Source organism: Phasianus colchicus, chromosome 10 (genome assembly GCF_987193195.1).
Source record: "Phasianus colchicus chromosome 10, bPhaCol1.hap1.1, whole genome shotgun sequence".
In the NCBI taxonomy this organism is placed as follows: domain Eukaryota; kingdom Metazoa; phylum Chordata; class Aves; order Galliformes; family Phasianidae; genus Phasianus; species Phasianus colchicus.
In genome coordinates, this window is record NC_143445.1 from 11,165,196 (window position 1) to 11,191,397 (window position 26,202).

The window sequence follows — 26,202 nt, forward strand, 5'->3', positions numbered from 1 at the left end:
AGCCACCTACAAAGCCGTGCTGCCACAGAGCAAAGGGTAATGTTTAAAAGCAGCTGTGATTGCCCAGGCACAACTTTCACTGGCACTGTTCCCACAGAAAATCTCTACAAAAACAAGCAAAAGATCAAATCACAAGAGGGAGGAAACTGGAAATATGTAATTAAACATTGAAAAAAAACCACAATCACAATGAGAAATCTGTCATACTGCTTCCATTATAGCAGCATAACTGTAAGGCAGTCCTGTGCATTGAAAAGTCTGCACCCAGAACACCAGTCCTACAAGAACCACCTGAAACATACGAGTAAGGTGTTTGGTGCTCACAATTAGGAAAGAACAGACTCGGTGTTGAAAACTTTATTTCCATGGAGTAGATTACAGCATCAGGACTCAGTAAGACTAGGAACTGCATAAAAAAAGACTATTGAAATTAATGGTATTAATTGCTAAGCTGTATTAAAAACTAAGATCCCCTCTCAAAGCAATTTGAATTGCAGTTTGATCAGATTCAGTGACCCTGTTACATGACAGGTGGTCTAGAGCCAGACTCCCTTCTCCTTCCACAGCAATGAAAGGAAAGCACCATGTAAATTCACAGAGCCTAAGAATATAGTAACAGTAAAAGTAGTAAGTACAGTAGGATTCACCAAAATCGTGCTAGTCTACATTGCGTATCTGAAGATGAGAATCAAATGTATCACTCATAGTCAATCAGCAGAAAACCACTGCTTCTTTCCGGCACATCCCAGTAACCAGTGACTGTCAGCTGCTGCTCACAGACATAAATGGATACATTGCCAAGGTCTTCACTCATGTACAGAACTGGTCAGCCAACAGATTTTGCTTAGGAGGCAAACAGAACTATTAGCTGTGAAGTAATCTCATCTTTTACAAAGGCATTCCATGTGAAAGATAACAAAATATAATTCAAATAACTTCTATAAAATTTTTGACAGACACAAATTCAGAGTTCTTTAATTTTCAGGGCATTTGTTACTGCAAATTAATCTTGTTCTCTAGGTTAATTATCTGTGGATATAACTAATGAGATTCAATGTCATGTATGCCAAGTACTTTTAAAGTAAGCTCAAAAGATGTCAAAGCTAGATCCTAGAAACAGTGCAATTAAAAACACAACCTAACAAATACAAGCTAGTACTTCCTAGTCATATTTCTAGTTGTATCACATGTATTACCTCCTCATTCCTACCAGCAGCTATGAGTTATGAATTCAACAACCTGCTTATAGAAGAGACATTTGGATCTTCTTCTGAACCAAATTCTCAATGGCAGTTTTCTGCTGTGAAATCTGGGGGGGGAAAAAAACGTTCTCCTAAAACCAAGCCTCGATAATCGTTGCTTTTCTTAGTCATTTTGCTGTTGTTTTTGTACTTATCAGATCTCAACTTCTACAGTTTATGACAAATATTAGCTCATATCTCAAAAATAAAAAGCCCATGGCAACTCTTCTCAGCAAAACCAGCAAAGTTACAAGTCCCTGCACGCAATCCCAGCTGAGGCTGGCAGACCTCTGAAGCTGGCTCACCCGCTTGGGCCCTGCCGCAGGTGCCACCTGCAGCTTCTGAGCACCGCCAAGGGGGCCCACAGCCTCTCTGGTTCCTGTGGCAGTGCTCTGGCACCCACATAGCACAGAAGCGCTTCCTCGTGCTCAGAGAGAAGCTCCTGTGTGTCAGTTTGCACCCCGTGCCTCTTCTCCTGGTGCTGGACACCACTGATAGAGCCTGGCTCATTGCACCCTCCTCTCAAAACAGGCATACACACGGGTATGGTGCCACTGCACCTGCCACAACCTTTTGCTGGCTCAGTCAGTTTGGGCCCAGCAGCACCACGTGGCTCTTCCCACAGAGCTGCCTCCAGTCTGCCCAGCCCTATGACCAGCAGCACAGGCTGTCATGCTCTGGCTGTAGGCCTCTGTGCACACAGCACACCTCAGTGAGACACCTCTGCAGCTCTGGTGCTCTGCACCCTGAGCAGGCGAAGGGCTCCTTAGTTTGCAGCTGAGCCCTCACAGACCTGAACCTGGCGTGGGCTCTGGGACAAGTGACCAAGCGGCAACACAGGTGTGTCCCTGCCTGGCATCAGCACGAGGAGATCAGGGCTTTGCCGAAGCTTCGGGCTCTGCCACAGAGCAACTCAGTATTTAACCATGCACAGGAGTGGATCAGCACACCGACAATCAGCACCTGCTGCAGGATTCAGACAATCTTCTTACCACTGGTATACTCTTTTACTGTAGCCCTTTAACACTATTTAAAACACTTGTTTATTTTTTATTTTTTTCTTTCCAGAAAGGTAAGCTGGTAATCACAAAGGAAAAAAGCAATGCAGAAAGAAATGCTGCATACAGAAGACCTATCCTGGGGCTCTGACTCAGGATTCCTCTTTCAGACCTGCACTCTGATGTGTAAGGTTGGCTGGGAGATCCAAGAGCAAAGTTTTACAAAATGGAAGCAGAGTTCAGCCAGGAAGCTGCCAATGGCAAGTCCCAGCAGTGTCTCTAGGAATTACTTTTCTCTATTTTTTCACTAAACAAAAGCAAACACCATTCTGAGATAATGTTCCACAAGACTCAGATACTTCTACAGATGCCTGAGAAGTAAAATCTAGTTTTGTTCAGAATGCAGCAGTGAGTCTTTTACAAGGATTACATATTTGGATTTACATGCTTTAATCTGCAGTCACCACATTTAAAGTATTCAAACTCATTGTAAATCTCAAATGCATTTAGATTCTCCTGAACTACAGGAGAAATTCAGATATCTATCATCTACTAACAAGAATTAAAAACTACAGAAAATACTCTAAAAAGTCTGATGTGAAAAAGCTAAAGCAAGATCACCACAGTATTCAATAAGCACAGGAAGCAAGCAAGGAGTAGGAAAATGGAACCACCAAATAAAACAAATGACCTGCCAACCTATTCAGGAACGGTAAACAAGATTTAAAAATCAGCAGAAGTGACATAGCAGTACTTTCAGACTTGCCTGTTAAACTGCAGTACCTAAACAGAGTTGGTGTTAATTTCTCATAAAACAAAATAAACCTGAAAAATACCAAGAGGTTAGCAGTGTGAAGGCGCTACAGATCAACACAGGGAAGATAAATGGCAACAGCAGCTGCAGAATTACTGTTTCAGGTTGTTGGGAGGGTGTGATGTTTTCTAGAGCATGCCTTAAGCAAATGGCATCTGATGTGATTGTGGTCGCCAAACCACTCTCTATCCTATTTGAAAAATGATGTCTGTCACACAAAGTCCCCGATGACTAGAAAAAGAGAAACATCACTCCCATATTCAAGAAAGGGAGAAAGGAAGGACCAAGGAACTACAAGCTGGAGAGCCTCACATCTGTGCCTGGGAAGCTTATGGGATGGATGCTACTTGAAGAGATGTTAAAGCACGTGAGAGATGAAGAAGCAACCCAAGACAGCCAACATGTCTTCATCAAGGGCAGATCCTGCCTGACCTGTCAGGTGGCCTTCTATGATGGAGTCACGGTATCGGTGGAAAAAGGAAGGGCAACTGATGTCATCTATCTGGACTTCTGCAAGGCCTTTGACGTGGTCCCAAACCATATCCTTGTCTCTAAACTGGAAGGATGTGGATTTGAAGGCTGGACTATTTGGTGGATAAATAATTGATTGGACGGTCGCAGCCAGAGGGTTGTTGTCAATGGTTCTATGTCAGAATGGAGGCCAGTCACGAGTCCCCTAGGGGTCTGTCTTGAGACTGGTGTTCTTCAACATCTTTATCAATGACACAGATGGTGGGACTAAGTGCACCCTCAGCCAAGTTTGCTAATGACACTAAGCTAAGTGGTGCAGTTACACAATAGAAGGGAGGGATGCCATCCAGAGGGACCTGGACAGGCTCAAAAAGTGGGCACAGAAGAATCTAATGAGGTTTAACAAGGCCAAGTGCAAGGTGCTGCACTTGGGTTGAGGCAATCCCAGATATGTTTACAGACTGGGAGAAGAACTCACTGAGCAGCTCTATGGAGAAGGACTTGGGGGTCCTGATGGATGAAAAGCTGGACACAAGACAGCAGTGTGCACCTCAGAAGGCCAACAGTATCCTGGGCCACATCAAAGCAAGAGTGGCCAGCAGGGAGAGAGATGAGGCCCCACTTGGCATATTGTGTCCAAGCCTGAGGCCCCCAGTACAGGAGCGATGTGGAGCTGTTGGAACAGGTTCAGAAGAGAGCCATGAAGATGATAAAAGGGCTGGAGCACCCCTCCTATGAAGATAGGTTGAGTTTGACTTGTTCAGCTTGGAGAAGAGAAAGCTTGGGGGAGGCCTCACTGCAACCCTTCCAGTACTTCAAGAGAGCATACAAGCAGGAGGGGGACCCACTTTTCACACAGTCTGGTAGTGATAGGATAAGGGGAAATGGATTTAAACTAAAAGAGGGGAGATTTAGGTTATATATAAGGAAGAAATTTTTTAGTCAGAGGATGGTGAGATGGATATCCCATCTCTGGAAGCAGTTGGATGGGGTCCTGGGCAGCCTGATCCAGTGTGGGGCAGCCAGCCCATGGCAGGAGATTGGAGTTGGAGAATCTTTAAGGTTCCTTCTAAACTAAGCCATTCTATGACCTCTCTTTTACTTTGGAACACATCATAAGTCCATCATATTTCAGTCCAAGACCATGGTGAAGGCACATCATGAACAGCAGCAGCTGTAATATCTCAGCAGAGATGGCAGAGATTTTTAATTATATCTCAAGGTAAAATAAATAAATACATAAAATAATATTAGTGCATAATATTTCTGAAAATACAGAAGAGCAGAGGTAAATAATACATTGACCATCCCACAAGCAAAATATAATAAAGACTAGGAGCAGTAAGACTGAGGTACTACTACTAACAGTAACATCCTCTGCTTTGTGAAGTTATTCAGATCACTTATTCTCTGAACAAATTAATTGCTTGCTTCAGAAAATGAAGATATTGAACTTCAGTCTTTTGCTTAGTCTCATGACACAATAATCAAAAACAAGTGAAACAAAAAAGTTAATTATCTTGCCATTGCCTAGCACCTCTCCAAGACCTAAAACCAGCTTGTGGTGGTACAGTTTAGAAAAAAAGGAACCTATCGTAGTTCTACAAATTATGTCTAGATTCTTCCATTTTTTGACTCTGAAGTCTGATAGATCTAAATTGTTGTGAAGACCCAAAAATCCTTCTTCTAGCTAGTGCATGCATTTCTTTATTGCACTACATTAACAGCAAACAACATTTACTTAAACAGATCCACTGAGGCATTTCACAAATTGTAAATCCAACTCTTCCAGTACTTTAGAGGACTTGCAGATGTATTTCATCAGAATCTATAGCTACTATGATTGCCGATGCACTGGTCACAGGTGATTCACCAAGAATGTAAGATGAAATTGGACAGGACAAAACTATTACTTTAAGCTGTCCAGTCACTTATAGAAGTAAGCCAACAACTTCCACTCCTGTTTGGGAAGATGACTACAATAGAGTCTAGGAAATTTAGGGTGGGAAATAGGAAATTCATCACATTACTCACAATCAAGTAAGGAAACAGAAGGCTTATTTTACACTTTAATTGCTTTTACTACCATCCCTATTCTGCCTCTGTAAACTTTGACATCAGAAGCACACGATATTTGTAACACATCATATCTACCAGTGTGGCTGTAGAAACTACATTTTGAGAAACTAAATTCTGAGCATCCCAAAACAACACATACTGTGCTGTGAAATCAGCAGCAAAATTCATTTAGTAAACATAAGAAAGAAATAAATCTTAGTGTATGCTTCTCTACTACATATGCAGGTAGAATTCTCTTACCTTTTGTTGGACTCTGGTTCTGATCTATAAATCCTTTCAAGTCTCCATTTGTGGAAGTCACACCAACCTGAACAAAACATTTTTCAAGTCTTAAAATATGACAGACCTTTCCACATTTTCCAGTATGCAACTAACAGTATTATGAAAGTAATCTCTTCTGCACTGCTGAAACATCATAATCCTATGGCTTGCAGAGCCTAATGAGAGCATGATATGTGAAGCAAGGTTCCAAGACATTGACTGCATATAAATGAAGACATTAACTAAATTTTTAATTAAGTTCTTAACTAAGAAAACCCAAGTCCCTGTATATTCTTATACTGTACTATACATGACCCAAGAAGCACATTATCTTCTGAGTCACTGTCCCCTCCAAGTCTTACAAGGCAGCTGCCACCAACAACACTACACAGCCCACAGGTTTGAGGAGATGCGACTATGATGTATATTATATACGTCTCCTGGTCTTTAGAGATAATTTACACAGAGTAAATTACATATTCAGAACAGTGCATCTCTAATTTTGGCAAATACACAAGGCACAGAAAGGTGGAGTTTGTTTTGTTTAGAAAAACACAAGGTCACCACTCCTAGACAGGAAGGGAAGAGACAGAAAGTCCCCAAGTCCCAGGTAGTAAGGCATGCACCCAGCAGCAGCAAGCAGCAATGCAGCACTCCAACGTTTTAGAGCATTGCATCTGTAGCACCTTAGTGAACAAAGGTTTGCTTGGTTTGCTTCCAAGATGGAAGCTGAGATAAGCACCACGTGACTGAACTCCTCTGGAACATGCTTAGAATCAGAGCACGATTCCTCCAGCAGGCAATTATGGAAACTACCAGAAAATCTTTTAAAAAATACTATAAAATGTAAATGCTTCAGTAAATGACTAGGACAAAATCCAAGATAAGCAAAAACAATTGTGCTATCAAGGATCAAGTATTTGCTTTATTTTACAGATGTATGCGGTAAAAATAGGACATTTGCTAGTGTCACTTGTAGAATTGTAATCATATCTAATTAGAGAACACAAATCAAATGGTGGCACTGCAGCAGGGCAGGGCTGAGCAGAGATGGGTGCTGGTCTGCTGCCAGCGCCTCTGCCTGCCTGGGGACAAGCAGCGCCCGCAGGCACCCATCCTCCTGTGCCCAGGGCAGGGCTGTGGTGACTGCTCCTGCAGGAGGGGCATGGCGAGCCCTCACCCTGACAACATGTGCACAAGGTGTTCCTGACAGATCTTTGAAATCAGGGCTGGAAAGTTCAGTGACTCACACAGCACAGAGCCTCGAAAGGATGTTCCAGCTGCAAAGCCACCATAAAGAGCCCGCACCCTCCCATCACACTACTGCCTACACACAGGGAATACAGAACTGGCTTCTCCATAAGCACCCTGCCTCTGTGAGAAGTTGTAAAACACAAATAGGAGAATTTAAATCAGAACTTCACTAAAGGAACAAGGCTGGATACCAAGTGTTAGATATAAGGGCACAACTTACTCCAGAAGAAAGGGAAGAATTAGGATTCCCAAGAACGTCTTTCAAAGGCAGAACTGCAATTTATTCACTTCTGAACATTCAGTTTGGGATTTATGGCTGTACGTTCCCCATCATCTCCCAGTGTGCTTCAGTGAAGCCCTGACAGTGGCACACCTCTGTGCTGTCAGCCCAATGAGACTCTCCAGCAGTTGTTAAAATTCAAATATTTACATTGCATTCTCTGGAACGTTTAGATGATTTAATGGATATGCTACTTAAGGAAATGTTGGTCAAAACTGAAGTACCTGAGCTTTTTTTTTTTTTTGGTCTTATCCTTCTGTGATCCAAAGAATATAAAATTTCAGTCTGCACAGAAAACATCTGACACGATGCTGGTCCTACTAACACAGTTGTACAGAGCACCCAGTGAACGCGTGCACTTCTCTACATTTAATAACCTCTAAGTTTAGAAGAGCTTGAAAACAAATTTGAATTTCACGAGAGTTTAAATGAGAAGTGGCAAATCAAGAACAGCATTTATCTCACAGAAGAATGACTGTAACTAAGCTCCTCCTCAAAAAAAAACCAACAAATTTGATGCAATATTGTGCTACTACTGCAGAACGAGAACTTTATAGTGTTTCATTTTGATGTTAGTGAGGTTGCAGATTACATTATCTGCATTTCTGTAACAACCACTGCTTTTGGCCATCTTAGTTTAACCATCAAAGTATTAGTGATCTATATCCTGGCAAATGGAAGAAATGTAATTTCTATTTCACATAAGCCACTTGTAGATTTTAGCTGTAATCCAAAATGGATTTTAAGGAAGAGGAAAAAAAATAAGTATGTAGGTTACTCTGCAAGTAATGCCTCTTATGTATTTCTGTGGAAACTGCAACAGATATGGCACTATTTCACAGTGCAAATTCTCAGCTACAAAGCGCTCTTTTTCAGTGCAGTCACCACCATCAGCTGTTTCACGTGGATGCACTGATCGAGGCACTCCACGTTTTGTGGTGTGACAGCTGTGTGCAGCAGTCCAGAACACGGCTTGTCTTTCACATTGCTGACACCACTGCTAAAACACACTGCCCCCTGCCTCGCTGTGCTCACACCCACTGCTTGGGCTCCATAAACAGTCAGAAGGCATCAAGGAATGTCAGTGGGTGCCATTTTTCCACATGGAGGAATTCACTCCCATACCTTTGTTCTGCATGCACTTCCATGTCAGATACCATTCTGTCAGGCTGCCATCAGTCACACATCAACAGAACATAACAGCACATTGGTGGGAAGGTTCATATCACTAACATCTGCCTGACACCATGGGCCAACAAAATAAAATGGGAGGCATTACTTTTGGAGCAGGCCTTGTTGTTAGTTGAGCTACAAGTAACTCATTCTTACTGAGACCATATTTAAAGACTTCAGGCTACAGAGGTATCATTTATTACTTTCTGTATGACTCATGATATTGCTTTGTACACTGCCCCAGTGTCTGGACTACTGGGCATGGCAGGGGCTGGCTTCCTGTTTCTATCTGCAACAAGATAAATCCAACCACGAAATAAGACAAAGCAAGCAGCTGGCAGGCCTTTGCATCCTATGAAATATTTGCAACTTATTTTTTTTTTTTAATTTCCTAGTAAGTGACTAAGAAGTTTCCAAATGGGGCTGAGAAACGTACCAAAATAAAAACATCTCAGGAGTCTCAGATGAGGTAAACCTTCACAAGTTGCACTTATAACTTAGCAGCCTTTTCCACTGCTTAACACACTTGCCAGTTACCAAGATCCCCCTGCAATCCTTCCTCTTGTACAAGAAACTCATTCTCCTATCAACCTGAAAAGTTTGTTCTCTCTGCCCTAGAATCATTCCAGATTCTAGTACAAGGAAGTTGCTCATGGGTAGGAAATAACAAACTGACTACTTTCATATTCTTTAGGATCTTATGGCCATTTAACTGACCTCATCTGTGATGTGACAATCACCTTCTAAGAAGCAATGGCAAAACCCCCTGCAAGTACATTTATATAAATACAGATTAGGTAATCAAAACTAACAGTTCTTATTCAAATAACCTTCCTGAGGCATATTATTTATTTTGTTCTAAAAATAAGTTTCTTGCTCTGTTTTCCATATTTCTCAATTTTTAGTGCCTTCTTACCTGAAGGACAGATGGAAATGGAGGTATAAAACAGGTGAGAAGACATGACACAAGAATAAAAAAAATTCATTGCAAGGCAACTTAAATGACATCTGGGTACATTGCATGTTGTAAGCACATAAATATTTAATCTCCAAGAGAATCCAAAACTTTTATTCACCATTTTGTTATTCATTAGTGGTTTGATTGGGATTCTTTTCATAAGCAATGTTGCACAAACAGATACTAGGAAGTTTTCTGCATTTTCCTCAAGTGAGCACTGAGCCCAGCCTTTATAATTCTCCTATCTCATACTCAAAGATTTAGCAAGGAAAAGTAGTAACAAGGAATGTTATTCTCAACCTCTGTATGTGCTCAGTGGACTGAAAATTTTTCTGTGTTTGAAGCACAAGTTTCTTGTAGACGAAGCAGCTCAACCCTGGTAGTGCATGTGAGATCACAAACACATTTTAGCCCACGCTTGCTGTAGTTTGTTGTCTCAATGCATTAGGAGCAAACATCTCTCATCTACTGTGTCCCAGATGCAGGGCAGTGATTCTGGAACACAGAGGTGACAGTTTCTTGGTGCATACTTATTTGGTGAGATATTCACCCTTCACAAGTTTCTCCAAAAATGCCCAAATTCCAGTACTTTCTAGATCTCTTTCCTTGATGCTTCTACACAACAAAGAGATGGAGATACCTCTGCTGATAAGCTCCATCCAGAAGTTATGCTTCACTTCAACCTCTGCATGTCAGTAAAACATTTCAGACAGTGTATTAAATGCCAGCATTACATTCAGAACAGATTTCAGGCTGCAGAAACCCAAAGATACAAGCTAAACCCTGCAGCTCTAAATTTCAGAAGCACTCCTTGGCCTTCTAGTAGCTTAAGAATACTTGTGGACTGATGCTGCTGGCCAGTGCGTGTAGTAATGACTAACTGAGGTTAGGAAATCCTGAAAAAGTGCTACAAATAAAGACAGAAAGCACATCGTTACTCCAGATTTTACACTTGTTTTCTGGTTGTTGTTGTTTGGTTGGTTTAGTCTTTTCGTTGTTGGTTCCTCCCCCCCCCCCCCCAAATTCTTTAGACAAGTATATTTAACAAATATAAACTAGGTTAGCACAGTTTGTTGTAGAAATTTGCATAGCATGCATATCAGTAAAATGCTTACTCTATGAAGAAACTACAGCCTTGAGTTAAAGTACCTAACAGCAAATATATGGTTCTATATTCAGCACAAGGGTATGTTGCCCAGCCTGGATGTCATCAGAGGTTTTCAAAACGGAATCCCTGAGCAGCCCTTGAACAAAGCCCCAAACAACTGCATTCTGCATGAAGGCATCGAGGGTTCCTACTGGAATAGAGGAGGCTCCTGAGACTCCTTTCAGGGCATGTGACCATACTGCAGAACACTCCAGGGATTTTATTGGCACTGCTGTTTATCCTTTGACTATACTAAAGTAAAGGTCAAAACCACATCCCATCAGTAGAATTATCTATTTGTACTACACTTGAATATGGCCTATGAAATAAGTAATACACGTTAATTTATCCTCTGAATTGGTAAGCTTGAATCAAATAGGTAAGACATCTGAAAGCCCTTCCTGGAACTACATAGCAAATAAAATTACTAATAAAATGAACAGAAAAGATCTTTCAAAGACTGGAGAGTTAATTTAACCAAGCTATAGCCTTGACACTGATCAAAATATGCACAAAAGCTTGTGCCACTTCTGAACAACTGAACTGAAAGCCGTCCTAACATTCCCTGCACTTTTGTTCTGAGTACTTCCTTCTTAAGCCATGTTGGACCCTAAGCCTGTTTAAATTTAATTAAACCACAGGATGTTTTACCAAAGGCAATATATTGCTGAGGGCTCACAGTGATGTTTGCTCAATGATCACCTTAATCAAAACTATTCCGTATGCAAATTGTGTACCTTAAGAAGCACTGCAAATCAGGCTAAAAATTAAGGTCAGGATGCTATCCGTTTTACAAGCTTCCTCAGAACTGGGAGCAGGAGAGTAAAAGACAGAGCTTCTGGACAACACACCACAGTCTAGCTAATGTGGCAGATGAACAGACAGGAAAGCCCTGAGTCTTCTAGAAATCAGGAGTGTATAGACGTTGGTAAATAAACATGTCTGCTCTTTTTACAGTTTTGAGACTGGGACTCAGTAGGATCTTACTCTGGTGCTTCAACAAAATGAGAGGTTCTCAGATATGTTTGCAGCAATGCTAGTGGAAACAACAGCAGAAAGTATTGCCCTGATTATTAACCTGACCTATAAGCAATTCAACTCTGTATCCTTAAGGAGCATCCAACTAGTTTACATGAATAAAATACAGCAGAAGATGTTTGTAGTATGCAAAAATATTGTCCATTCAAGAAATAAAACACAAAGAGCTTCAAATTCTGAAAATCAAAAGTGACTGGCAGCACATCGGTATAAAAAGGAATACATGTTACAGAATTATAAACTTACATTTTTTGCCGTCATGTCAGAAGGTCTTGCTCTATATTCTGTAAAACCATAAGATATCCCTTTTCATCTTCACAGAATCTTTAAAACCAACACCCTGTAAGAAAGTAAATTAAAGCATACGAGTTAAAATACATTCTCAGTTAGCTCTCTATCCAAACCCTGCATCTCCCCAGGACAGCTAAATTTTGCATGTGTTTATTTTTAATAAAGTTACTCACCACAACAGAAGATTCTGCACATACACTAGAAATTTACAATGCTTGAAATATTCTGAGATGTAATCTTAAATACAGAGTCCTGATATGTTATGGTGCTAGCAAAGCTTATCATACCATTACTAAAGTGTTGTAGTTAAAGCCATGCAAACACTTACATCAAATACAGACTGACCCCAAAAATTGAAAGTGAGTTAATCTTTTCATTGTGTCTTTAACTCTCAGTTGAGAAAACTTCTAATTCTATCACAGCACACATACAAAGATCTTGAGAAGGAGCAGGAAATAATATGAAATGTACAGCCACAGCAAACATTTAGCAAATTCAGGAAACGTCCAAAAAAACCCAAACGCATTCCTGTTCAAACTCACTTTTTAAATATTTTCAAGCCTTTGTAATTAGAATTATAGTAAAATTCCAGGGAAGAGAGACATTCTGATAAACTGAAGAATACTTAGTGACATTAAAAAAAAAAAAAATCTTCCAGAAGTCTCACAGAGAAGGAAAACAAATTACAAACAGTAGCAGCACAAACCATTTCAGAGACAGAATTAATTTGACAAAATTTCAAGTACTTTGAAAGCACTTTGTAAGTGCAACTTGCTGTTAACAAATGAGACAAAAAGGCATTTGAATCATGCTTAGATCATGCAAGGGAGAAATGCTTACACTTTCAAGAGTGGAATTGATTCACAAAAATCTTAGAAAACACCTGAACTGGTTACTGTGAGTCACAACCACTTACAGCAGGACTCACCAGCTGCAAAAGCAAGTACAATCTATGCCGTTTCCTTTGAAATTCAAACTCCGTTAGCTTTGAGTACGACCAGTGTCATCACCTCCCTTCTAAGAAAGGACCAAAAATGATTTCAGTAGAGTATGTTGCTCATGACAGACTACTGACACTGCATTCATGATTATGGATAATACAGACAAAGAACCAGACTGAAAGAACCAAATAACCCAAGTTGGAATGGACCCACAAGGATCATCAAGTGCAACTCCCGACTCCCCACAGCACCATTCAAAATTGAAACCCTGTGTCTGAGAGAGGCCAAATGCTTAAGCCTACAGCTCCTCCAGCCCAGTGTTGTCCTCAAACTCAGAATACACTCGAGTCCTGCTTCCAGACACCATCTCAACCTTTACAGAGTTAGCACTTGATCCTGAAGAGTGAGGTGTGATTTAAAAGGCTTAAGGAACATCACTGATTTTGTTAGCCTGCTTTCTAGATTTCTAAAATATCCAATAAAAGCATAAGAATCAAAGAGGGGTTGCACATCTCCTGTTTGTGCCATCATGCAAAACATACTTTGTGGCTTTATTCTGGTTGGACCTACAGAGCAGCCTCTGTGAGACTGCTGGCATGGCAGAGCATCACCCAGGTATGCACCTACTCCCTTGCAGAAGCCGTGCTTACTGAAAGCAGAGAGCATATGCCAGAAATGAAAACAAACTGGGAAAAATACACTGTACCTACAAAAGACCTTCATCCGTCCCTGAATTCCTGGCAGAGGAAGAAGCCCTTGCTGCTTGTAGGAAGGCACATCAGTTGCTTCACACGTAAACCAACTCTCATAATTTTGGTGGGAGGGATGGAGGTTCCAATGAAATAAACTTTGGTAATACAGGAGATGAGGATGACAGTACATGTTCTGATCTTCATTTATTTCTCTGGCTGTTGCCAGGCATTTTAGAGGTAGCAAGCCTGAATAGTAGAAATATGGATAAAATATATTTGGGTTGTATCCAAGTTTGAAGCCATGGAACAGAAAGATAAATAAATCAGGATATGATGAATTTATTTATTTCCATGTGTGTACAGCATATCCTGTTTTAGTCTAAACTGTACGATTAAACTGACTGATAGACCTTTTTAATATCCATGTTTGTCTTCAGCAACCTTAGTTCTGGTATCTTACAGTCCTAAATTGATAGCAACTAACTCTTCTCCTTTGCATTTTTTAGTTACTCTTCTACTGCCACTCATACTTAAAGAGAGATAATCCACAACTACTTGAACACTGCAAGAGTTGCCCTGACAAGAGCCCTGGCTGCCCCTGCCCCACAGGGAGATCTAAACTAGAAACACCTGTGCAGCAGCCCAGGTGCCCAGGCCATGCAGGGAGCAGCTGCTGGGCCAGAGAGAAGCCTGATGGCAGCAGAAGGCAGAGGGACAGTGGCTCCCACAGGGCCTCTGCCACTCAAGCGCCTGAAGAAAGTCACCACCTAAGCCAGAGCTGCTCCAACCCTGCCAGGCCGTGCTGCAGCAGCAGGGAGGGAGAAGTGCCGGACTCTGCCCCCCTCTCCGCTGCCACCGACCAACAGCCAGACTTCGGGTGCCACCTCTGCTCCTCTACCTTGCATGGCATTTGGATTTACAACTGGCCCAGCACAGCAGGAGCCTCCCCAGCTCCCACAAGCAGCAGAGCAGCAGGATCCTTGGGCCCTCCTAACCTCATCCTTTAAAAAGGCCATTCCAGCAGCAGCCACGCTGATGCTGCCTGCTGGGCAGCCCCATACAGCACCTGCAGCTGACAGCTGGGAAAGCAGCACCTGTTATAGGTTTAAGTTGAGAGGTTTCAGGGAGATAGTTCTGGAAAGATGTTCAAGTACTAAACCTGAGAACCTGGAAACACTGTCACATCTTTTTATTTATGTATCTATTTATCTAGTTCATGGTTCTGAGAATGAATAAATGTTTGAATAATGAACCTTTTCAGTTGCCATACCCTTTTAGTCATTCATTCATTCATTTCATGCTCCTTGAACTCCATCAGGCTTTCTACAGATCTCTTAGTTTATTCAGATATTGTATCACTTCAGCTGCTATTAAAGGAATACATGCTACTCAGTTTGGTAGTGTTCTTTCTTTCCTACTGGATGAGCTGTATCTACCTCCCTTGCTGCCCCAATCTGCTGCAGCTGTGACCAAGGAGCTATTCCACCATCTGAATACCACACTATATGTCTACTAAGACATACTGTAGCAAAAAGAGCCTTTAGTTTTAGTTCCACAACAAAACATCTAAGAACATAAGAAGCATTTTTTATCTGGTAAGGACACAGTGAGAAAAATATAGAGTTATCTATTAATGTTCCTGGGGAAAAGGGACTACCAGATCTGTTTAGCTGTCCTGAAGCCTGGAAAGTTGCCACAGAAAAGCCATGCAGTGACAACAGTCCACAGCAAAGAACAAATACAATCTGCACCACATTTGAAAATTAGGATTCTGCCATTCCTTTCTCTTTCTCCTCTTTCCACACACACCTTCCAAGTACATCATCTGGAGCCCTGGCCCAAAATTCACGATGCAATTTGCCTTCCCTGTCTCACTTCAAGAGGCTTTACAAGTAATTTACTCAAATAAAACATAGCTAAGAAAACATTTTCTAGTCAGTTTCATCCTGCTGACAGATAGGCAAGCTAGTTTAATCTTTGACAAGTTATCTGCCATCAAGCTTAGTGATCCAGAAGGCATTGTCCATAAACTATTACAGTCACTTGCCACAGTGCTTTTCAGACAGCACAAACAGTTGGTATTCTTCCAGCTTTATAAACACATTTTGTCAAGCTCAAGAAGCCAGACTTTGTGACCCCACCATCTGCCACGACCCCTTGTCAGGTTCAGACAAAAGAACTTACACAGATGGCCTCAAAATGGAGATTCTCTTCATCCTGAATTGCTGTTTGACAGCTTGCACCACACAGACAGAGAAACAAAACTCTACCTTTTTGTTCCTGGGCTGGTTTCTACTGAACCAAGGACACATAAAGCCCAAAGCACGTGACACACACACACTGCTTTACTTGAACTGAAGTTCTCCATTATCTAATCTTGGTTTATACCCCACTCCCATGATTTTACCTTTTGGTCAAGTACTGTACAGCTCTGTGAGAGAAGAGAACCATAAGAACCATAACCATAAGAAGGTGCGATTTCTTCTAGAACTTACATTGCCCAACCACTTCTGCTGATGCCGTTAAAAAGACACTGAAAACAGTAAATTTACAATGTAGATCATCAAGCTCCAGTCTAATTAGTTTAGTTCTCTACACATATCCTTCATCACAAGTCAAAAGACAGATCTATTCTGAAGTGATACTGAAGCAAAATTCCAGTACAAGAAACACTGCAGAATAGAAACAGTTATCTGAGAAAAACGCTACCTCTGTACTCCTCTGTACATCACTTTCTATGGTCCAAAGTCGTACTTTATCCCTATAAGATACATATGTTGGCTAAAACCTAGCAGTTGAAAAGAATAAAGCCCCACACCAGAACAGTCTGTTTTCAGCACTTGACAATACATCGGTAGCAAACATCTTAGATTTCTTTAATTTCCTCAAATTCTGGCCAGTACTTTGCACACCAAAACTTCACACAGACCAGCAGCACACACAGGCTTTCCCCAGCCTCACAGGCCACCTCCCCCCAACACAAAGCGTAATTTATATCAGGATGATATCAGTATCAAACACCTTCAAATTAAGGCAACTGTTTGAGACTACCTGAAATGCTAAAGAAATGTCTTCATGAAACACAGAAAAAGCTGTAAAGATATTTAAACTGATTTTCATCATGACTGAAGAATGCTTTTTTGATTTACTCAATTGAGAGTATTGCAAAGTGGAAACGATTCCAAGTTGCTGGGTCAGCTACAAGTAATGAAAGCGTCACCAGTTCCAACACCACCAAAAACCAGCCCGTATCACACCTGCCTCGGCTAGACAACAGCTCGTGTTCTTCACACCGCTCTTCGTAGCGCTGACTTTGGAGCTGCAGCACTACAACAGTGACCTCAGAAGACAGCAGCGACAGAAAGATTCCTCATTAATCAATACAAGCTCTGTTTTGAGCATCTACATGGATTAGACCACCTGTTACGCACATGTTGCCTCATTGTATCTCCATTTTCAGACCAGTACAAGTTAAAAATCACAGTGTACCTAACAGAAATCCACCTGCTCCTAGGAAGTGCGGCACCTTCCTGAAAAGCATGTCAGCATTCAACTCCTTTTTGAAGAAATTGTGGTAAAAAAGAACTAATTTTAGTAATAAATAAATAAATAAATAAAAATCAGTATGTGCTTCTCAGATGAATTTATTTGTACTACAGAGAACAAAACCCACCTCTGTTATCAAGATTCTGAAACTGAAATTCTGGATTTTGTACATCTCCAAGAAGATCCCATTGGGCAATTTCTTTTCCTGAACCTCTCCAGATGACAGTCTCAGTTTTACCTTTTATGAGGAATAGACATGGCCCCAAACTGGAAAAAAAAGGTACATCAATGTCCACACAGCACCTGGCTCATCACTTGGAGTGGGGCATGGTGCACCCATCACACAGCAATTTTCATTTTGAAAATAATTACAAAAAAAGCAGCTCTTAGGAACTCCACCAATGACATACATTACAAATACCTGACAGGAACTACAACTTGTGAACAAAGTAAAAGTTTGCCTTCAAAAAAACAGTCAGGGTGATTAAAAAGTCTGAACAAATCCAAGTGCCTTGACTGTTAAAAGGGATCAGAACTTTTAACAAAACAAAATACCTTTACAGGTGAGTTTAAAAGCATCACCTCATCTAGAGCTCTGAAGATTGAGAAGGACTGAAAGTAAAACCACTTTCTGTCAGCAAACGGCACAAACTAAAGCTTTCTGTCAGTTAGGAACACGCCATATTTTCAAAAGCATTTTTTCTTCTAGATGTTCATTTCAACAGCGTGCTGATGTTTGAAAACAAAACAAAACAGATCATGCAGTTATCTATACAAATGACCGTAAAATACCTCAGTAGGACAATCTTAGTCTATTACCAATAATGCATTAGCTCCCCTTTCAGTTAAGCTCAGAATGCTGTGGGGAAGGGCCCACCCAGCTGCAGCCCCTGCTGTGTGCTGGCTGCCCTGTGCCCATCCATCCCAGCACTGGGCACTCCCAGGGATGAGGCAAAAGAGAAAAGCAGATTTTTTTTTTCTACTGAGGTTTCACACAAGCTTCTTACTACCTACGACCAGTTTATATGCTGTACAATACACCAGAGAATGTTCTGGATATTGTCTTGCAATGCATTTTAATTTTGATCTTCTAGAATTTTCAGAGCTATCAGTACAGTGACTGATGCACAGAACAGCCAAGTGTCCTCTCGAGATACACCTCCCTCTATACCCTGCAGCTGGAAGAATCTTAACATCCGATGAACTCAAGATGATTCTACATCTGCAGATAATTAAAGATTACCACGTTATATAGGGATAAAGAACTTGATGACAGGGAGAGACTTAATGACTATTTCCCACATGTTGCTGTTTGCTAGAAGCTTTGTCCTAGTGTGAAGCTATTACTAAGCCTGCTCCTGCATGGACTGAAGATTACGACAGTACTCACTGAACAGGAAAAGCTAAAAAACAACCAGCCAGCCTCAGTTTTTTGGTTACAATTTGGTACAATGCCAAAACAGGGAAAAGAACATTTTTCTAGAGATGCACAAACTCTCAAATCTCGATAACAGAACACAGAATTAATTACCTTAAGGGTGCAGCTCCACAAAACCCGCTGCACTGATGCAAGAACCTGCCCTGCTATCGTCGCTCGAAGCCATCAGAGGCCTTCCACTTTCTCTTACTTCCTACAATTTCCCACTCCATCCCTATGCTACATGTTCTCAAGAACTGCCAAACTGACCTGACTTCTCAGCCAGCTGAGCTGCTAATGGTATCAGCATCACAAAGGTGAGGTAGAAGGGGGGAGAAGAAAGCACTGTGCCTGCTGCAGCCCCCTGGCAGGTCAGACAGTCGAGGCCCACGTGCAGGACAGAGCCAAACCTCAGCTGAGTGAGCTGCTTGGTAGCCTGGCCTGCAGAACCACACCGTGACTCAGTCTCTGAAAAAAGCATTTATGACACATGGCAAATTAACTTACGGGTTGAAATGTGACAGAAGGTTGGTTATGTTGTGTTTGTATGAAGACTAATCTGAGTGTTTGGAGAGTTCACTGGAGTGTGAGCATGCTCTGACAATTTACTAGGAAGCAGTGAGAAGTTTTGTCTTCACACCTCAGCATCCCCAGTGCCCTACACAGCAAAGTGCAGAATGAGCATTTGTTTCAAGAGAAGGCTGCTGTGTTATACAGAACCAACACATACTCTACAATTCCACCATTTTTTTGTATGAGGTTATTAAGTTTTAAAACTGTTTAAGTGTATTTACACCTGTAAGCTGGATTCTAAATAAACTGAAGCTTGCTGTAATCAGAGCATACATTTCAGAGAACAGAAATGTATTTCTCAAGTTTCTCAAGCTCAAGTTGATAATGAAGGGGAAAGTTGCCTCTTCCCTTACAACGTATGGAGAACTCCCCCCCTCCCCACACCTTTGGAATTCACTCGGGGACATAAGCTCACTTTAAAATGCAGTTCTTAGCCTTACACATAACCGTTGGTCACGTTACGGCTCTAACTTCTAATATAGGTCAGTTAGAATTATTCTGGTAATTACAGCTACTGCTCACGTGGGAAAGGTTCTCTACTTGGGAGGCCATTCTGGCTCACGGGTGTCCCCATGGGGACCAACCTGCCAGCAGCAGGTTTTCTAAACAGAGGAGCATGCCCTAACTTCTGAGAGAAAAAACAGAGTCACAAATCAGAACTGCCTTCACAGATGGAGTTCAGTTTATGGAAGGTAACAAGAACTTCACCTTAGGGTCACAGACACTCTTTTGGGAAGGAGTCACCTACCTAGGAATATGAAAAGCCTCAACAACCATCACCACTTCTTCCTTACTGGAAACTATCATTCCATACAGGAAATGAGATAAAGCAGCGAAAGAGTTCCTTTACTGCAGCCAGTAGTGCAAGGTAACAACTTGCAGAAGAGCTACTCCAAGGAAAAATCAGGTGGCTCTCATTCTAATAATGCATGCTACAAAAAGACACAAAGAATCAAAACAGACAGCTGTAATAAAGCCAGCATTCCACTGCTGTATCTGCTCCTTTTTACACTACTTCCTAGCATACAGAAGCACACATGAGTTTTTCCAACCCTGCAGTGGGCATTCATACCATTGGTTTCCATGTCATACGCACACTGGTACTGCGGATTGCTCTCCACCAAACACCTGCAGTTGTAAACCTGTCTCATTGGTTCCAGTGGCTCCTTGGCTCTGCACACACCCCCATCTCCACAAGAGCATTTCCTGCACCAGACCAGGCAACAGACAGCTTATTTTCCTTATTTTACAATCCGCTGTTGGTTCATTAGTAGTCGTGTCCTACGAATATAATTGGAAAGGTAAACAAGAAATTCTTAATCATTACTTCACAAAGTATGCAGGAAAAGCATACAAAGTAAGAAACTGCAACTTACTGAGGCATTTCTAAGAACATTTTTTAAAGTGGCACATCAAAAGAAACGGATTTCCAAGAATGAGAAGAGTTGTAACTAAAGAGCTCATCCTGATCCTCACTAGGGTGAGGAAACTTAAATGTCAGTATCTATCCTATCTGGTACAGGTTGCAGCTTCCCTCCCATAGCCCTGTAAGGCCATTTTAGAGACCAGCACCAGGCACAGCAAGGTCTGCTAACTTAAAATGAGCAACATCACACCTTCCTGAAGGGGATGAAAAGCTGGAACCTCTTTTTGCTAAACCCACTGGAAGATGCTAAAATACAAAGCCTTATCTTCACTTTGTGGTTGCTCACAGGCAGCTCCAGATGCACAGGAGGCTCCTACAATACTGTCCAATACACACAAGAACAGGAACAAGCAAGGAGTCCTGCAGAAGGAACACCCCCCTTGCAAACGAGCACTATTTTGCCAGCTGTGTTGCTCAGCTTGCTCCTTTACATGGGATGGCTGTGCTCTAGCTGCTGCATTGGAGGCTGCACCTTACTGCTTTGTAAAGTGAGCTAACCCATTAGAACCTTCTAAAGCAGTAGCTGGCCTTCCCATCAGTGCTATATGATTTCAGTAATGCTGATTCTATCAAACTAGCGCAGGTCAAACAGCTTCTTTCTGCTCTGTTAGCACAGCAATTTCTGTAATTTCTGTGCAAGAAGGAAGAGGTTACAAGAAGTCCCAACAGCTTGTCAGTAAGATGTGGTCAGTCTTCAACGCACCCATGAGGTAAACCTACTAACATCTAATAGTTTCCCACCTCTTCCTTGGTACAGATCTAAACCATTTTCAGATCTATTACTCTTAGCTTTTCCAGAGGCAGCAGGCTCACTGCACAAGAATGCTTTTCTTTTATGCTTTTTCTCCCTCTCCTGACCACCTGTTTGATGTATGTTCACTTCTGTGACACAAACTTACTCTTCCACGTTTCTTTGAAGCGCTGTATGTAACACCCTACAGGCATCGCAAAGACGAGCTCTCAAAACGCAGTGCTTGACTATGTAAAAACACAACTCCGTGCACACAGAGCACCAGCAGAATGTCCCGAGATGCAGTTCTGCATTTGTCTGCCCCACGCACACCCATCACTTCATCTGTGGATAAGGTAAAAAGTGCCACAATCAGGAGAACCAGACATAAGGCAGGCAAAGACAGGAAGAAGCTGTTCCTCGTCTCTCTTTTAGCAGAACCAATTTACACAGACAATATATATATCTTATTAATAAGAGATCGCATCTACTTGAGATTAGCCACAGTGCCACACAGCAGCCGCGGTTCTGACCTCATTTCTACCACCGTAATTAAGTTACATCTGCGCAGCCGGAAAAAAAACCCTCAACTGTTAGAAACATTAACAAAGAGGCGTGAAAATAACGGAACCGATTTCCAAAATAAAAACACTCACCGCATCACCATCGCATTTTAATTTTCCACGCGCCGTGCCCGCCGCGCCGCACAACGCGACCACCTGGCTTTGTGTCCGCTCCCAACCCGGCGGGGAAGGCGGCCCGCGGCGCGGAGCGGCACGTGAGGGGAGGGAAGGGGAGGGAAAGGCGGCACGGCGCGGCGCGACCGCAGCGCCAGCCCCGCGCTCAGCGGGGACGCACCTCCGAGGTGCGGTTTTCTTCCTCGTTCCGAGGAAGTTCGCTTGCGAGCTATTTTCCTCCCTTTGTTCGCACGCCCAAATCCGAACGGCGGCATTCGCCCCGGGATTCACCTCCGCGCGAAGCCCGTGCGGCCTACGGCGGGCGGACGGGCGGACAGGCAGACAGGCCGGCCCGCGGCGCGGCGCCGCCAACTTTTGCGGTCGCGGTCGCCGCGCTCTCCCCCAGACACCGCGCGGCCCCGAACCCCTCCGCCCCGCGCCGCCCTCCCGGCGCTCAGCACGGCGCCCGCCCGCTCGCTCCCCGCCCCTGGCGGCGCGGCCCCCCCGGCCCCGCGGCCCCCCGCGCTGCGGTCGCGCTCCGGCGAGGCCCCTTCAGCGCCGGGCGAGCGCGCGGCCGCCGCAGGTGTCAGGCAGCGGGCCGCCGCACCGCCGCCCGCCTCCTCCTCCTCCTCACGCGGCCGGGGCCGGGCCGCCGCGAGGCGCGGGGGAAGCGGCGCCTCGGGAAGAAAGGCGCCGTCCCTCCCGGCGGAGACCCCGCGGCGGCTCGTCCGCAGGCCCGGGCGGGAGGAGAGAAGAGAGGAAGGAGGGCGGCGGCGCGGCCGGGCCCGGCGGCGACGTCGAGGCGACGAGACGCGACGGTCGCTTACCGGCCGCGGCTCCGCTCCGCACGGCGACGACGCCTCCCGGCCGGGCCGGCGCCGCTCGCGAGGAGGCCCCGCTGAGGAACCCACAGGGGCAGGCCGCGAGCCCCGGCGCGTGGCGGCGCGAGCGCTCCGCCTCGCCTCCAGCTCGGCCGCCACCGCGCCGCACCCCGCCCCGCGCACGGCCCCACCGCCGCCTCGCGCCGCCGCCGCGCCGCGCTCTGCCCGGGTCCTTCTCCCCCGCACAAGCTTGGCGGCGTCTGGCGGGCGGCTGCTCCCATTGGCCGCCGCCTTGCGCGAGGTCGGGCGCCTTCGGCGCGCCATTGGCCGCGCCTCGTGTGTGTACACACGCCGCCCGCCAATCCGAGGGATCTGTGCGAGGGAGGCGGGGCGGAAGGGCGGGGCGCGGGCCGCCTCCGATGCTGGCGCCGCGCCCCGCGGGGGCCGGGAGGAAGGCCCGCTCTACGGGGCTCGGCCCGCCCCGCCTGCCGGCAGCCGATCCCGCGACGGAACCGCCGCCACCGGCGGCAAGCGCGGGCCGTGGCGCGCACCGAGCGGCTCCGTTCCGCCGATTCTCCCCCGGGCCCACGCGGCCCGGCGGGTAAGCGCCTCGAAGCTGGGGCTGCCCGCGGGCCCCGGCGCCGCTCTCGCTCACAGGACACGAACGGGAGGCGCTGACGAGAGCCGAAAGAGCGGGGCAGCGATACGGTGCGGTGCCGCACGCGCAGGCAGCAGGCGGGGCTGCAGCGGAACGGTGATAGAGCACACAAAGCACGGAGCTGGGTTGGTCCTGCTTTACAGGCGCAACAAAAAATAAACAGCAGAAGCAGGCTGTAAAACAGGGCTCCTAAACTCCGGAACGAGAACCGTCTGTTTAGTTCCGTGGGACGGCTCACAGCTGGTTATTAATCACAGGCCCAGGAATGCGCTGACCGTGTGCTTTCTGCTCCTTTTCGTCCTCCACGGAATACTCTGTCACATGCAACAAGACCTTTATCAATACTTGCAGTTACGTAAGAAACTTAAATGAAAGCGCTGAAAAACCACATGTAAAATGGAGCGTTCCCTTCCCAGCTGCCGAGGCCCCAGGCAGCACGGAGGCACTGCAGCAGCCCCTGCTGCGAAGAAAGGAAGGGCAGAAGCGAGCCTGGCTGCCTGCACTCCTATGTTCCATGTGCTAAACCCAGACCTGAACTCAAATACCGCGCCTCAATAAAAAGTCATTTATGTCTTAAAATGATCTTTTTAGTTCATTTGGTTATTTTTATGCAACGCTTATGGCAGATGCTATGATTACAAACATGAAAAAGGCATTTAAGCATTGTGGAAAGGAGATGGACGGTGACTGCCATAGTTGGCACTGGCTTTCAGCCACCTGCAGAATGAGCCTTGTATGCACACACACTCTGCTCACTCTGAAGCTGCTGAAACGATCAGTTTGCAGTGAGTGTTACTACTTCTGCAAGGTTCTAAACCCATCTGTACTCTCAGAACTTACATAAATCCCAAACTCAGTCTGAGATCCACACTGAAGACTCGGCTCTAACTGGTCCCTTAGCTCTGCAAAGGCACGGAGGTTAGCGATCTCTCCAAGTAAGATCCATACTTAGGAAGCTCTGATGCTGCTCTCTGGAAACGGTCCGTAGTCTCAAAGCCTCAGCACAACACCGTGCTCCCCATGGCTGGTTGTTCCTTTCCAGATCATCGCCCCCTTTTCCTTTTCATAACGCATTACTTTGCATTATCTGCTGATTTCAATGCTTTGCGAGTCCCAACCTGTGCTGTGATACCAACACTAATCCATAACCCCCACACCAATATCTCTCCTGAAGAGCGAGCTGAACTTGTTTGTCTCACTGTAAAACCTCAAACTAAAATGTGGCCCAACCTCTGGGTCAGAACACCTCCATACTCTGACCTGCAGTATCTGGCTGAAGACAAAATGACAACTCTACCTGTACCTCTGGGCTTGGAACAGTAAGAGAAAAAAAACATAACCAACATTTTCAAAACCTATCTGTATTTCATGCTCCATTGACTGGCAAGAAATGATTCTTACCTTCTTTTCACACAGCTGCTGTTCAGATGGTGAGTCCAAGCTGCTCCCTGAGCCTGAGTACATGGCATACATGGCACTAGCTGAAGGATCTTGCTACATAGACCACAACAAAAAGAAGCTAGCAGACTGGAACAGCAATTCATTATTTTGCTTTTGTAATTTCTTCCAACAGGAGAGCGTGTATGAACATTCTTGTCAGAAACAGGTAAGAGAGAATTAATTTTTCATAAAATTAATCGCTAAAGGAGAGGAGAAAATATTTTTTAAAATGGTTGCAAAGCTGATTACACTGAGATTTTATGCATCAGTGACTGGATTGTTTTTTAAGAAAACTCACACTGCATCTGCTGAGATTATTTTCAATTGTTTGAAGATTGTTTTTCTTTCCTTTCTACTTACATTATTAATCCAACACCTCTGAGATCTGACCAACCCTATAATTTTTTGTGCCATGTTGTCCCAAGTATCAGGAGTTGGAGATCCTCATGGGTCCCTTCCAAGTTGTGATATTCTGTGAATCTAAAATATGAGACTGTGTACCATCACAGATAATAGCTGCATCCCAATTAGGCAGACCTACCATTAGTACCACATGCAGGTGATGGCAGGATGCACAAGGATCATTAACACATCTCTCAGCTGAATTCCTGATCTTCGCATGACTGATGAGGTCCATTACTGCCCAATGCTAAGTAAAACATGTGCAGTCTCAACGTGGTACATTTCTTAAAATGATAGTGCCAAAATTAGCAATATTAACTTCTTTTTATATCATTACATTTACTATTAAACTGACCTGATACCAAGTGCAAAATTGCATGTATTTTGGCTGTACTATGGTCAGGATGAAAACCACCACAATGAAAAGGTGCAAATAAGGCACACAGCTAGCTATTTTTCCAAGCAAACGGTATCAATAGAGTCAGATTCAGATCCCATTAGATATCTATTTGGGAACAGAGCATGGGAACCCCAGTCAAGCCTAGAAAACCACGTAACTACAAAATGAACACAAGCCATGAGATGTCATCAAGGGGCTCATAGGTAGACACTATCTTTAGGCAGACTTTGATTAATTAAACTCCTTCAATGAGAATGAAGCGCAGAGTAACTACAAGCAAGGCCACCATCTTCTGTTCACAATGCCAGAATGATACCCTTCTCTTTTTAGTCTGGTAACATTTTTTTGCCAGTAACATTTTCTGAAGTAGAAAATTATGATCTGAAACTGATTTACATGTAGCCCTGAGAAACTTGTAGTAATTTAAGATTAGTGATGAACAGATGCATAATTAATTACATGTTTCTTTAATTA

At 43.9% G+C, this 26,202-nt stretch overlaps 1 protein-coding gene and 1 long non-coding RNA gene across 9 annotated transcripts in view; one reads left to right on the forward strand and one right to left on the reverse strand.

Moving 5' to 3' along the window:
- LOC116230888 (uncharacterized) overlaps nt 1–15,612 on the forward strand; it is a 51,395-nt gene extending 35,783 nt beyond the window's left edge. Inside the window, exon 11 of the long non-coding RNA XR_016469624.1 lies at nt 14,145–15,612. This is a non-coding gene — a long non-coding RNA (uncharacterized LOC116230888). The remainder of the gene's footprint in view (nt 1–14,144) is intronic.
- The window catches only part of TFDP2 (transcription factor Dp-2), a 53,402-nt gene extending 30,413 nt beyond the window's left edge, over nt 1–22,989 (reverse strand). For 2 of the 8 annotated variants that reach the window (XM_031596301.2, XM_031596299.2), the window contains exons 1-3: nt 22,835–22,989; nt 11,961–12,054; nt 5,844–5,910 (exon numbers count right to left, since the gene is read on the reverse strand). In XM_031596301.2, the coding sequence (XP_031452161.1) occupies nt 5,844–5,910; nt 11,961–11,975 (82 nt within the window). In that variant the 5' untranslated portion in view covers nt 11,976–12,054; nt 22,835–22,989. Of the gene's footprint in view, nt 1–5,843; nt 5,911–11,960; nt 12,055–17,311; nt 17,500–21,986; nt 22,409–22,834 lie in introns of those variants that run through there. The other 6 variants (XM_090147335.1, XM_090147334.1, XM_031596300.2 and 3 more) reach the window with 5 other exon arrangements.
- Between the last annotated feature and the right edge of the window lie 3,213 nt (nt 22,990–26,202).